We start from the raw sequence: 14,587 nt of genomic DNA on the forward strand, positions 1-14,587 counted from the left end.
GTACGGTGTATCAGCGCTCCACACCACTACCTGCCGGTCGGCAGGCAGAGGAGGCGGGAATCTCGGTTTATAACGGTTTATAACTGAGCACACAGCCATCACTCAGTGTCATCGTACCAGGAACGCATTCGCACACTCAGTCTGCAGCAGATCCAGGCAGCTGAAGCGCTACGCTCGGAGATTCGTCCGCTCGTCTTTCCCTAGTAAGTGCCTGCGTGCACTGCCTGTTAGTGCCGCTTCACCACCCCTCGCCTCCATGAATTATACCTGATAATAACCCCTTATTTTTGCAGCTATCCAATCGTGGTACTACTACACAGAGTACCCCTGAACACTTGGCCAATTTAAACCCAGTTCCACAATGGGAAGTTATTCGCTACGGCTGTAGCGAGACATTCGAAGAGCCCTCCGGCCTATTCTTATCCTAAAGAGCCGGCCTTCCACACCGTGAGGTAACCTTCAGTTTTAACCTTCCGGCACCACTATAACTGTATACAGTAAGGGTATGATTAGCAATCAGACATTCACACAGCGCTAATCATCCACCATTGTCTTTCCTCCCTCTGAACCCTCCATTGAAGAACCCGGCTGGGTCCTCACGTGAGTTCTTTCTTTTCACTTTCCACTGAGGCACTTCACGTTCACTAAGGCTGCGCACTATTAACAATCCAGGTAACCACCTTCAACAGTAGTCTTTCACTATAGTTTCTCGCATCTGTGCCGGTATATGGGCCTTATGCTAACCTTTATTAAATTACTTTAGATGTCCCTACATCGTTAGTCCTGAAGAGACCCCACATTCACAGAAGGGTCGAAACGCCATCGACAAGCACATAGAACGGACCATCACCCAGCCTGTATCACTGTATACGTAGACTGTTGAAAAAAGTGTATTTGAATGGTTGTTATTTATAACTTATGGAAACCCTTTACAAAATATTACACCTTGTACAGTCACTTTTTGGTTCCAACTTTCACTTGGGGACACTATGCACAAAGTTTTGTGCTTTTGACTTAAAAGAAGTGTATATACTATTCGCTGTGTTTTTTTAAATAAAATACTGTATTGAGTAAACTGTGTAGAAATTTAATTTTGCCCTCTGACATTACCAGGTCCTTTTAACATTTATTGCGATTGTGCATATTCATTGCTTAAATCATTTTTCCTTTTATCCACTGGAACCATTGTTTTCTCAAATATAACTAATACCCTGGTTCCGTTGTGTGTAGGGTTCCCCTGTTATTTGTGGTGACTCACTTGTGAGGGTCTCAAGGTGCTGGGGGTGGGGGGTGCAGCTCCGGTTCAGATGAAGAGCCAGGCTTGAGGTTCTTCTTCAAGGTGTGCAGAGTAGGGGAGTGTCATATGTTGACTGGGAGCTTGTTCCAGGTTCTGGCCATGGTGTAGGAGATTGCTCTTCCAACCACCCTGGTTCTATGGATCCACGGGGTATCTGCAAAGATCCGGCCGGATTGCTGGAGGGATGAGTGGTTACTGGGGTCTGCTCTCTGAGTTTGTCGTAGATGGCCTTGATTTTGAGGTGGAAGTAGCATCCAAACTTGTTGCAGAGGTACTGGGAGGGAGTGCCATCCGGGGCTTTGCTGTGGAGTTTTGTGAATTGCCGGATGATGTTGAAGAGTACCTTTGAGTTGCTGGAGTTGGAGAGAATGTTGTTCCGGATGAAGGTCTTTTTTTGTGCATCTTATGAGTTGGTGGTGTTCTGTCATGACGTTCTTGTATGTGGTCAGGTCTTCTGTGGTTTTGCTTTTTCTCCATCGTTTTTTGAGACTTTGCAGGAGCGTCTGGCTTCTTGGAGGTTGGTGGTGAACCAGGTGGCCTTCAGAGGGCGTTGTCTGTCGGCAGTGCCGAGGGGAGTGGGTTTGTCTGTGCAGTTGGCGATCCAGCAGTGTAGTTCATTGGCTGCCGAGTTGGCGTCAGTCAAGGCGGGGGAGTCATGGATGAGGGTGGAGTTGAGGTGCTCATCTGTGGCCTTGCTCCAGTTCCTTCGTGGAGGGTGAGGACTGGGTTTGAGAGCAGTGATGGTGATGAAAGAGAAGTGTACGCAGTTGTGGTCCATCCAGAGGGGCTGCGTGGTGTGGCTGAAGCAGATGTTGTTCCCACCTGCGAAGATGAGGTCAAGGTTGGTAAGGTTGCCCAGGAGGGCAGTGGAGTTGGGGGTCGCTGATGTTGTCGAGGTGGAAGGTCAGGTCTCTTATGAGTATGCAGTCTATGGAGGCGATGGTGTGTGGTGCAATGAGGTCAGCAATGGTATTGGCGAATGAGGCACGAGGTCCAGGGGGTCTGTAGGAGAGGGTGCCACGGGGTGTGGTTCTAGGGTGTGTCTGGATCTAGAAGTGGTGGTGTTCAGTGGTGGTGAAGAGGTTGTTTTAAGTGGTACTGGAAAGTCGGAGGGAGCTCTTGAGTGCAATGGCGAGTACTCCTCCTGGGCCGTTGGGGTAGTCCTTCCTATGGAACTTGTAACCGTCAGGAATGGTGATGGCGATGTCAGGGGTGTAGGAGCTGTTGGTCCAGGTTTCTGTGAAGAAGGCGATGTATGGTGAGAGGGTCCCAGATTTCTACGGCATGTCTGTGCAGGGGGCACACGTTGAGGAGAATGAACTTCAGGGTTCCAGGGTCGTTGGCGTCTGGCGTGGGGGTGGCAGCCATGGTGGTGCAGAGGGTGGTGAAGGTTCGGTGGCAGTGGTGGCAGGAGAACTGGCCGTGGGTGGTGTTTTGCGCCGAAGGCTGGCAGTTGTTATTCGTTCCGGGGTTGAGTGTGAGGGGGAAAGTTGATTTGTACCGGTGGGTGGTTGGAGGACCAGGGTCCCTGCTGCTGGTCGCAGACAAGCTCAGATGGGCACAGACGGGTGTCGACAGGTGCAGACGGCCTCAGACGGGCTTCCCACCATTAAATAGGGTAAAGGGGGAAGGGGAGTGTATTTGGGAGGCAGGAGTGGTAACTGGCAGGGTGGAGGGGCCGCGGGGGCAGCAGCGGCAAAAAACAGGCACAGAGGACATGAAACAGGAACAGGGGCAGAAGTAGATAAGGGGGCAAAAGAAAATTAAAACAAACGAATAGAACACAAAAGGACACAGGGACACAAAAGACAGACTCGAGTCCCTACTGATCAGAGAGGTGGAAGAGGCAGCTGTTGAGGCACAGCTAGCGGAGCTGCACGGGTGGAGCGCTGTTAGCAGTACCATCCGTTAAGTCAGCTCCATGACCATAACTGGTCATCTAGCGAAGCTGTTAGGGCAAGGTATCAGGAAATTTAAAAAAATCCATGGGTTAAATATAGGTGCAGGTGTCTTGATTGTGGCAGAATAAAAGATTGTTGCAGGTGAATTAGAGGTTATTGAATGCCACTTGTAACGACTGGAGTAGTTTACACAAGTGTGCCGTAACCTTATTGGATCTAAAAATGAATATCAAGTATATGCCTGTAACATATAACTCTCAGGATAGCAAGCCAGGCAAGTGGAAGGTTTACTCAGGGAGGCGATGCAGATTCAACACTTAGAAGCATGGACATCAATTCACCAAAACGCCTGGGGTAGTGGAAGTGACATCACACGCTATTTGACATTTACTTTTACTCACACACACATACTGACAAATACACACACATTCACTCATACACATACTCTCTCTAACATAAGCACATTCTGACCCATAAGCACACACAACATACATTCAAAAGCATCTTTTTACTTACCACACATGCTAGGTATGGTCATATTCCAGTTAATTGTACTCCATTTTTTTTATTAGACAAACAGTCAATATTATCGTGTTTACCACTAATAGTGTAATACAAAACTGACTGAAAGCAAGGAGATCCAAAAAGTGGTAATCAGGACAAACTGTTCCTGTATCCCTTGAACTGATTTTGCCACCTCTGAGACCAGGGGCCGTAATCATAGTGCCAGGGTTCACAAAGTGCAATCTAGGGGTCGCAGCTGCAACCCCTGGTGACTCCTGAATGACTTCCATGTGTACAAGTCAGTACAACAGACAAATATCCCTTGATAAAAGAAGGTCCAATCACTGCTTTACTTTTCATAAAATGAAACATCCTTCATTATACACAAAGTAAATTCTACATTTAAAATGATGATGAACATTGTAACCCAAACTTCTCGAAATCCCTACGGAGATTAGTATCTAAGCCAAGGCCAAGCATTTCCTGACACTGGTTTGCTACCTAGTTTTTGGGGTCTCGAGTATTGTGACCAATATTTTAACACATATTTAGGGTGGGATTTGGGCCTACCTCTTGCTTCTGATTGGATGGCTTGCTTGCCCATTGAATGCCTTGCTCCTGAATCAATGGCTTACCTCCCTATCCCTTTGTTTGTCTCACCCCGGAGCATTCAAGCTAAATCTTGTATTTTCATTGGTTGAGTATATCCTTCCACTGCTGATATCAGGGATCTATTTATTCTCCATTTCTCTCTGGCATTTGAGTTGTAGCGCTTGATGAGAGTGCATGTCCTATTCTTTTCTCTCTTTCTCTCTTTCTCTCCTATTATCTCTTTATCTGTGTCTCTCTTGTTATCCCTCCCTTTTTCTACCTCACCATCATCCCCTTTTATCCTCACTTCTATATTTCCTCCACTGCCCACTGGCTCCTATCACACTATTTCCCCCGCTATTTCCCCCGCTCTCGAAACCCATTCTCTGCTAATAACTTTTCGATCCCTCTCTCTCTCTCTCTTTCTCTCTCTCTCCTTATCCTGATATGATGGCGGCTGCTGCTGCCATTATACGCAGTGCTTGAAGTATTTCATCGAAACCATTGACAAAGGCAATGAGCAGCGGGCCTCTATCTTGAATGGTTATTATTCTTCCAAAATATCCGGTGCATTGTGTCATAATGCAAAGTGGTGGCCATCTTGGAAGTATACAAGAGAGCCCGCCTGCCACTATTATCTTTGCCAGTGCTTACAGCGCAATTCTACAAACATTGAAAGCCAATTGCAGTGGATGTACATCTTGGAATGGTATGTTCTATACTTTCAAGATAGGCACCACGCTTTGCCTAGTAACCATCCATCACTATTGGCTTTACCAATGCTTGTGGTGCATTTCAAGTGCTGGCAAAGCCAACTGTGGCCTGTGGTCATCTCTGAATGTTATATTTTTATACTTTCAAGATGACTACCATGATATGCAACATGACAGCCAATTTGCAAAAGTATAACAATATTGTTTTTCATACAAATTGATAAAGCATTCCAAGACAGAGTTACATTCAATCTAGATGCAATATGACAGTCATCCCATACGTTTTCAAAATAGCATTTCAAGATGTGGCCTAATGGTGTCAACATTGAAACTTGGGAAGCTGTTTTGCGTCCCAGCATTGGTTAAACATCCCGTAAATATAGGAAAGTCAATTGATCTTCCTGGGTCTTAAAAAAAAAAATCATATGTTGTGTAATGTAATCTGGTGCTCAAATTAAATACTCTAATACCCTAGGGCCAAGTTTGCGTTACATAAAACTGTCCCAAAAAATGAACTCCTACTTCTATTGGATTTGCCAATGCTAGCACCACTCTTCTAGAAGCACTGGAAAATACATTGTGCAGCAAACAGTCATTGATAAAACAAGACCCATTGGTTTTGCCAATGCTTGTTTTAATTGTCGGTCACAAAGTTCTTACTTTACATTTCCCAACTCTTTCATTGCCGATGGAAAAAATGCCCTGTACAAACAGCAATTGCAATCTGCTGTGAACCACTGTGCCTGGGAAGCCCTTGGCTACAAGTTCACAACTCATTTTGTTAGAGGCAGATTTATTGGAGGCTCAATTCCAGATCAGTCCACGTGAATTTAATTTGGTTGCATTCCACCATATTCCCAAAATTCGTGCATGACCTTTTTGTTTGAGTTTGTTATTGAAAGTAATATTCTTGCAACTAAGAATAGTTTTATCTTCTTTCCCAATAGGGCACTTGAAGACTCCACCATGGCAGATACAAGAAGCATTTCCAGTAACATCACCAATGCTCCAGGTTTTAATGAGACAGAGGAAGATAATCCAGTAATGGAATCTGCCGCCAGTTCCATCACTGCAGCTGGTTTCATTTTGTTTATCAGCTTCTTTGGAATAATTGGAAACAGTTTGGTCTTCTGGTATCTATGTTTTAAAATCAAGAGGACTAAGTACACCATATACATTATCAACCTTGCTGTTGCTGACTTAATCTATCTCATCTTCATCTCTGTGGTGATGTGCCTCACAATCCTTCTTTTTTTAAATCAGAGCCCAGCAGCGGACCCACTGACAGTGTTGTTTGTACTGGAGATCATAGTCGGCCTTGGAATCTATGCTGATATGTTTCTACTGACTGCCATTAGTGTGGAGAGATGTTTGGCCATCTATCACCCCATGTGGTATCGTTACAAACGTCCAAGCTTCCAATCCTTGATCGTGTGTGTCATGAGTTGGGGTCTTTCAATTCTTGTGACTCTGGTGGACAACGTAGGTTGTCCCCCAGAGCTATTTGGTACAGTGGCGGTGCGGTGTACCGCAGTCCACACATTTTTATCAGTGTTAGTTTTCTTGCTGATTATACCCACTATGGTTATATCCAGCCTGATTATGCTTATCATGGTTAAACAATCCTCAAAGAAAAACCATCCACCAAAGCTTATCATTGTCATTGTGGCAACAGTTATTGTCTTTCTCATTTCAGTAGCACCCGTCAGAGTATTATGGTTGCTACTTTACCTGCAGGTCCTTCCAACAGATGTCTCTAATGCTCTCTTCTTTGCGGTTTATATGTGTATCTCAATCAATAGCAGTGTCAACCCCTTCATCTACTTTTTGGTGGGAAGGCAGAAAATGCAAGGAGTCCGGAACTTCCTAGAGAAAGCTCTGAAGAAGGTCTTTGGAGAAGAAGAAGACAAAGAGGAAGGTGAAAAAGGAGTGAATAAACACCATGAAGAGGGACACACCACAGAGTCCAACATCAGTTAGACTGGACTTTCCATTTATTTCCTAAAGACTGATGAGGGGAAATACTCATTTTAAGTACCAGACAAGACGTTTTGTAGTCTCTGCTAAATTGATACATCAGATATCTTCATGGGCTCATCATGAGGCCCATTCTCTCTGTATGCAGTGGAGACTGGAAAGGTCTATTGGCTCTCTGGGAAAATACCTCAGTGTATTATACGCCCTCAGGAAGCTAAAAGGGGAGCATAATGCTTAGCAAATAGAAAATATACTGTATGCATGTGAGGACATGCAAAAGCATGATCAACACCATCTGAACGTTGCCCTTGCCTGGTAGAACACCAACATAGTTGAATGTAAAGAAAATATGGCTCCTGCCTAAAGGGACTAAAACTAATATTTGCCCAACTTGTCTGAAAGAGCAGATCCTCTCCTGAGCAGCAATGAGAAAGCAGCTGTAGTGAAGGATCTAAGTGCATATGTAAAAGGAAATGGGGTAGTGCTGCGGCACATTTTGCAGCACTGCGCTGTGCTATTTCCAAAATGCAGGGATGCGCCGTATTTACAAGAATGTGGCGCACCCCTGTGTTTTTCCTAGCACTGTAGATAAACATAGCGGCCCAGCACCAACACAGATGCCCTTGCACCAAAGTGCAAGAGTGCCTTTGTTGCAGAGATGACATTTTTGGCCCAGAACTTGAAAAATCTATATTTTCCCGGGACATTGCCCATGAAATAAATCAATTCAGATCACAGGAAGTCTCATTGGCATCTCTCGCTCACACCCTACTCAAAAGCTTTTTAAATGATGTCTCTTGTTCTATAAGCCAAGGTCTGACATAACATATTGTATATGAAAGAAATAGTGGGAAGGGGTGGTTTCTTAATGTTACCACAAGGTCTCTCAACGGTACCTGACTTGGAACCTGGATCACGGCATTCATCGCTATTGGATAATATTTTTAATGAATTTGATTCCTCTAAATGTAGTAACAGCAAGCCCTATGCATTATACAGTGGAAGATCTTTAGCTTCAGAAATATACCCCTGATTTAATTTCACATTGTGTATATAATCAATACTTTGATTATCGGGTTCATAGCATATGGGCAATCAGAATAATCAAACTTGCTCCAGCTACAGAAGTTCAATGCCTAATATTTTCTCCAAAACGTGACCTCTTATTGGCAAATTTTTGGACATGTGCATGTGAAACAAATGCTGCAGTAATGACAAATGACCCATTAAGACACCATGTCCCCTACATCCACACACATTTTGAATTGGTTTACTCCCCACCACCTTCCCTAAACATTTGCATAATACTATCCTCCACAGGAGTAAATCGACAACTGAGCTGACGATACAAATGTGCCTACCATGTATCTGTGTTTATCCCCATACTTGCAAGTCCACCTATTTTGACAGAGGTGGTGCCCACACTGAAATACGAGATTTACTTGCAATGGAGCATTTTGCCACATTCTTAAAACGTGTTCTGAGAAAATTCACATTTTGTAAATCACTTTTGTGAATTTGCACTCTAAAATAATGATATTTGAGCACATAACCTGAACAATGATCAGGAGCTTTTGCTTATATATGCAAACCCTTTGCATCAGGTTTGTGTTACTTTTTCAAAGCAAACCCGCAGCAAAACAACGGAGTGGTGCTACTTACAATCCAACACAAATTGTAATTTGTGTTGGATTGTAAAAAAAAGTGATGTTAAGCTGTACAATATGCTGCCTTGTGTTACCTTGCATCAAGGGGGTGGTCCACGGGTTGTGCATGGAACCTTTGACACAACTTCATCCTCACTGTTGCCCAAGAAAATTTACCAACTCTACACGCTCAACCACTTCTGAAACTATTGATGTTGCTCTTATATTCCCTGCTATGACTTCTAAAAATCATCTCAACCATCGACATGTGGATTTTAATGAACTGAGGAAATTGCATTTACACTTAGTCTCACTATAGCTTCTCCAATCTTGTGAGATGCAGTCTACTAACCCCTCCAATCCACAAAAGCTGCCAGATTGCCTAACTTTGTGGTTATTTGCACCATATTCCATGTGCCTTCATAAATATTTGTCATATTTGTCAATTTCTAAACTCCCATTTGTGCATTTTATTTTATTACACTGTAGTGTATATTTTATTACTCTGTTGTGCTAACATGCCCCGCAGATGTGCCTGGAGACTTTTTGAAACATAATTTTATTATCATGAAATACACTAAGAAATAAAAGTTATATTGTGATGGTTGTACAATATGTATAGTGTTGATACATACCTGCGTGATTTGTGAATGGCTACCACTGCAAGGACACAGTGGGGCAGATGTACAAAAAAGTGCTGCTGCGCCGCACCGCAAGCACTTTGGCTGCGCCACACTGCAGCACTTTCAGAGCACAGGAATGTGACATATTTACAATGATATGTCCCATTCCTGTGCCTTCCCCTGGGTGGTGCAGCACACTGAACCATTTCCAGGTTTACGATTCCTCGTAAATCTGGAAATGTGTCTGGTTCCAAGGGTGTTGCGTGGAAATTCCCACAGCAACTCCCATGGAACGCCCCTTTCATGCAAAGTGCTGCGTGTAAAGGGGCCATATTTACAAGGACAGGAAAAGCCACGCAAGGTGGCTTTTCTTGTCCTTGTAAATATGGGGCAGAGAAACACTCTAGGGTGGTATAGCATACTGAAGCATTTCCAGGTTTACGATTCCTCGTAAATCTGGAAATGTGTCTGGTTCCAAAGGTGTTGCGTGGGAACTCCCACAGCAACTCCCATGGAACGCCCCTTTCATGCAAAGTGCTGCGTGTAAAGGGGCCGTATTTACAAGGACAGGAAAAGCCACGCAAGGTGACTTTTCCTGTCCTTGTAATTATGTGGCAGAGAAATGCCCAAGTGATTGTAACACAAGACAGTGGTTTGTGTTTGATTTTCTTCAGCCTGATGGACCATGAAATTTGCGAGTAGCTTCACCCTTACACGGTCCTGTAATACATCTGGTAGAGTTGGGGGATCCACATTCTCACCCTACCAGGCATGGAGATCTATCCGCTGAACAAAGTACTGACCTAACCAGTGAAGCTGATTGGGAGACAAGCGCAAGGATCTGCCCAGTGGTATCTCACCCTGTTCAGGATGTCTTGCATGTGCCTGTCCCACAGCCCATCATTCTAACAAGAGGGCTATCACTAGGAGGTGTCCCGCAACGAGAGAACAAAGTCCTCAGATTCCAAGATTTGTGCCTTTCTATTACACTTTCTTATAACCATTTGGTGCTTGCTCTTGCCCTCCAGTGTAGGTGGCAACCGATATATTTCACCCCATATCAAATGCTAACTCATTCAATCATTGCTTTACATTCCCTAACCTAGTTCAGTACTGTCCATCAGCTATGTGCAGTATGCATGTGATCCCTAGCTTGGTTGGAGTAAAAATATTTAAGAGCTGGATTTATCATTCTTGCATGCAACGCAGGCAGCAAAACACCTTGCTGCGCTGCATGAAAGGGCGAGAGCAGCAATGCACCATGTTTAGCATTATATAGCGCATTTCTGTGCTCTCCTTGTGCTGGTGCACAATGTGTTGTCTCACACCAATGCAGGCACCCTTGTGCTGTGGGTGCAAGGGTACCTACGTTGCAGGCAGGATTGTTTTGGTGCAGGAAGGGGCAACTTCCTGCGCAGTAAATATCCTCAGAGGCATTTTCCTTTTTCATAGAGTGCTGTAGAAGGCAGCACATTTTGAAAGAGGAAACAACGAGGAGAAATAAAGATATTTCTACTTGCTGTGCCTCACCTGGCGAAGGTGTCGCCTTTTGATGCATTCCCAGGCTTACCTGTCTTGGTAAATCTAGAAGTGTGCCAAAATCCAGGGGTGTGTGCATGGCACACTCACGCTCCACTCATGGGACGCCCTCCCAGAGCAAAGTGACATATAAGGCAGCAGCTTGTGGTGCCTTGCGTTACTCCAGATTTACCACGTAATGCAGGGCCACGCAGGGTAGCCTTACGTTGCTTGGTAATTCCGATATATGGATTGCGTTTGCCCTCGCAACACCCTACATGACACAGGGCAAGCACAATCCCTTGTTAACTCTGGCCCTAAATACAACTTTTTTTATTTTGCCATCTGTTCAAACAATCAGAATTGTACCTTGACAGAGAAACGGATTGCAAGATGTCCCAGGCCAGTGTGAGTATCTTGTTCAGTTTAGTTTTTTCTTTGCATTCAGGCACGAGGAGTCCTACTTGTATCATTGGATAACCAACAATTGAATCTACCGAAACTTTTAAGAGTTTGATAGCTGCCTTTTTATTTCCTGTAATGAGTAATTCCATTGAAAATATATGCAGATGGTTTACAGCATTTTCCAAACATTCAGTATGACAGACACAATGGGCAGGTATGGCAGGTTCAACCACAGCCGACACCCCTATGAACCAGCCAAGAAAAATATCAGGAGTGATTGAACTATGAAAGCAGGGAATCATCGAAGATAATTACTGCATTGAATAATAGAGAAGTGCCCTGGGGTGTGGGGTTCAATCCAAGACATGGTTGGTAACAAATACCTCTGTGCTTTTCCTCCTCTTGCCTGGCCGCTGATGTCAGAGGATGACTCTAGATATTTAAACCTAAAAGCAGCCTCTTCAGAGCAGCCTATGAAGATCCAGGGCTCAGAAGTACCTTCCCTGTGGCTCAGGCAGGAGCTGCTCTCACATCATTGTCTTCCAACTCCCTGGGGGTCCAGATGTAGTGGAGGCCACAACCCAGCCTGGAGAAGCAGAGGAAGAAGGGGGCAAAGAAACGACATTGAGGGGAAGCCAGAGAACTGGTTAGAGTGCAAGCGAGAAAGGTACTGCACGGTTTTGGGGGTCAGCACTGCTATTGTCTATTATCTGTTACTTTGACTGACAATATGTGTATATTACGTGAACGTCTGTGTTTTTGTCTCTGTGTGTTTTTCTGTATGGTATTCCTGTGTGTGTGTGTGTGTGTGTGTTTACGTGCACCCATATGATTGTGTATGAGAGACAGAGAGAGACACGTCACGTTTTCCAATAGTAAAGGAAGGATTTGAGTTAATGTGCACATGTCTGCGTAGTCAATCTTGTCGGCTTTAGTTTGTGTCATCAGTGCGGGTTTGCATTTCTCTCTCTGGGTCAGTATTATCTTTTCATATGTGTGTGTGTGTGTGTGTGTGTGTGTGTGTGTGTGTGTGAGTGGGTGTGTGTGTGTGTGTGTGTGTGTACATCCAGAGGCGTTGCTCGGGGGTGTTTGGGGTGTTACAGCAAATGTATTTTCTGATAAGTAGTTGGTTACAGGAGCTTTCAGTCGGGTATGGAGAGGAGTATGTCAGATTTCACAAGGAATTTTTAAATACACACAGACAAAAATGCACACACACTCCCTCCCTCTCTGTTGTGAACATGCTCAAAAATATTGGTTATTTTACTAAATATTGTGTTGTCTCTCATAGTACTCCTACCAATCTGCATTCCTCTCCCCTTCCACCGTCCTGTAGGTCCCTGTCACGCACCCTCCTTGTCGTATAATGTATTTCAAGATTTTATGCCAGACTGATTGTCGGGAGATCTGAAGCTCACCCCCCCCCCCCTTGTACATCTGAATGTAAGTGGTATTTCAGTGTGGTGTTAGTTTGTGTGTAGTGGTCATGTGGACCTGTTTCCCAGCATTTATGATTGGTATATCCCTGTGCCTATTCATATGTGTATTTCAGTGATTCCACAGTGTCTCGGACCCTGTGTGTCCGCATGACCTCTTCAAGTGACTCTTTCCATGTTTGTGTTTTAAGGTCTGAGTGAGTTCCTGGGGCCGGGTGTTGTGTCTCTCAATTTTTGTTGGTGTGCATTTAAAGCTGTTCCTGAGGGCTTGCGCTATACACTCTGGGAAAAACATAGGAGGTTGTTGTGTTTTAAGATACGTAGGGGCAGATTTATGTTAACTGGCGCATCCCTGCATATCAGCAGGGATGCGCCAGTTATTATGCGCCACAGCTGCGCCACCATGGATGTGCCGCATTTATAATGCGGCGCACCATGGGGCAAAAACGGCACAGATGCGTGACGCATCTGTGCCGTAAAAGTTGGCGCATTGCTGGAGTTGCGTCGCAAGCGCGACGCAGCTCCAGCAATGTTCTGGGGGGCCCTATCTGTACAATGCTGCGTCAATCCTTACGCCTGCTTCAAGCAGGCGCAGGGTTTTGACGCAGCATGGGCCTAAAAGTGACTGAGTGAAATCGTGTAGATTTCACTCAGCCACTTTTAGGAGGCGTTCCTGCGCCGGAACGCCCCCACCTGCCCTGGAACGCCTACATGTGGCGCAGGGCTTTACAACGTGACGCATCTCCCAGATGCGTCACGTTGTAAATACCCCGCACCATGGCGCAGGATTTGCGCCGCTGCTGCGTCACAAAAGTGACGCAACGGCGGCGCAAAAGTGGCGCAAGTGCAACATAAATCTGCCCCAAAATGTCCCCTTGAAACTCGGGTACACCTGGATTGTTCCGTGTGGATTTCCCTGAGTACCTGTCCCGTTGCGGTCGTGAACTGAGATAAATATTATTTTGAATCCATGTATGCTTTCAAAAAGAGCTGTTTTTGAATCTTTGACCATTGCAAAGAGGTACCGTAATTGCTGCTGGTGGGGGGAAGCTTCTCCAATCAGTGGGCTGAAATAGGCAATCCCATCAACATTCTTTCTGAATTGATTGGCTGAGAGTGGGTCAGGTGACCTGAGGACTTGGGGCAGATAAGATGTATGACGATGCAGTCCTGGCAGAAATTGGTTGTAGGCACACCCACTCTAATATGTGACTCATGAGACAATATTTCTGCACCTAAGGTTATCAGATGACTTCATATCAAGGAGGCTATTTATATAGGGGCAGATTTATGTTAACTGGCGCATCCCTGCATATCAGCAGGGATGCGCCAGTTATTATGCGCCACAGCTGCGCCACCATGGATGCGCCGCATTATAAATGCGGCGCACCATGGGGCAAAAACGGCACAGATGCGTGACGCATCTGTGCCGTAAAAGTGGCGCATTGCTGGAGTTGCGTCGCAAGCGCGACGCAGCTCCAGCAATGTTCTGGGGGGCCCTATCTGTACAATGCTGCGTCACTCCTTACGCCTGCTTCAAGCAGGCGCAGGGTTTTGACGCAGCATGGGCCTAAAAGTGACTGAGTGAAATCTTGTAGATTTCACTCAGCCACTTTTAGGAGGCGTTCCTGCGCCGGAACGCCCCCACCTGCCCTGGAACGCCTACATGTGGCGCAGGGCTTTACAACGTGACGCATCTCCCAGATGCGTCACGTTGTAAATACCCCGCACCATGGCGCAGGATTTGCGCCGCTGCTGCGTCACAAAAGTGACGCAACGGCGGCGCAAAAGTGGTGCAAGTGCAACATAAATCTGCCCCCTTGTTTGAAGTTTTACACAGAGCCGGCCAAGTCAGTCAATGCTATAGTGATTTACAATAGGTAGAGAAATAGGTAGAGAAATCATGAAACATTTTGTAAGTGAATTTCCTTTGTATATTTACATTGGGAAACTGGTCTTTCCACACTTTTTGAGGC

General features: G+C 45.2%; 2 protein-coding genes across 3 annotated transcripts in view; both read left to right on the top strand.

The window, feature by feature from the left end:
- LOC146854015 (mas-related G protein-coupled receptor member H-like) overlaps positions 1-9,234 on the top strand; it is a 45,210-nt gene extending 35,976 nt beyond the window's left edge. For both annotated transcript variants that reach the window (XM_085651877.1, XM_085651878.1), the window contains exon 2: positions 5,954-9,234. In XM_085651877.1, the coding sequence (XP_085508003.1) occupies positions 5,973-6,986 (1,014 nt within the window). In that variant the 5' untranslated portion in view covers positions 5,954-5,972 and the 3' untranslated portion in view covers positions 6,987-9,234. The remainder of the gene's footprint in view (positions 1-5,953) is intronic.
- A 2,398-nt stretch (positions 9,235-11,632) lies between these two features.
- The window catches only part of LOC146854017 (proto-oncogene Mas-like), a 44,465-nt gene continuing 41,510 nt past the window's right edge, over positions 11,633-14,587 (top strand). Inside the window, exon 1 of the mRNA XM_085650472.1 lies at positions 11,633-11,842. Within this exon, the coding sequence (XP_085506598.1) occupies positions 11,649-11,842 (194 nt within the window). The 5' untranslated portion in view covers positions 11,633-11,648. The remainder of the gene's footprint in view (positions 11,843-14,587) is intronic.

This window comes from Triturus cristatus, chromosome 4_1 (assembly GCF_964204655.1).
Source record: "Triturus cristatus chromosome 4_1, aTriCri1.1, whole genome shotgun sequence".
In the NCBI taxonomy this organism is placed as follows: Eukaryota; Metazoa; Chordata; class Amphibia; order Caudata; family Salamandridae; genus Triturus; species Triturus cristatus.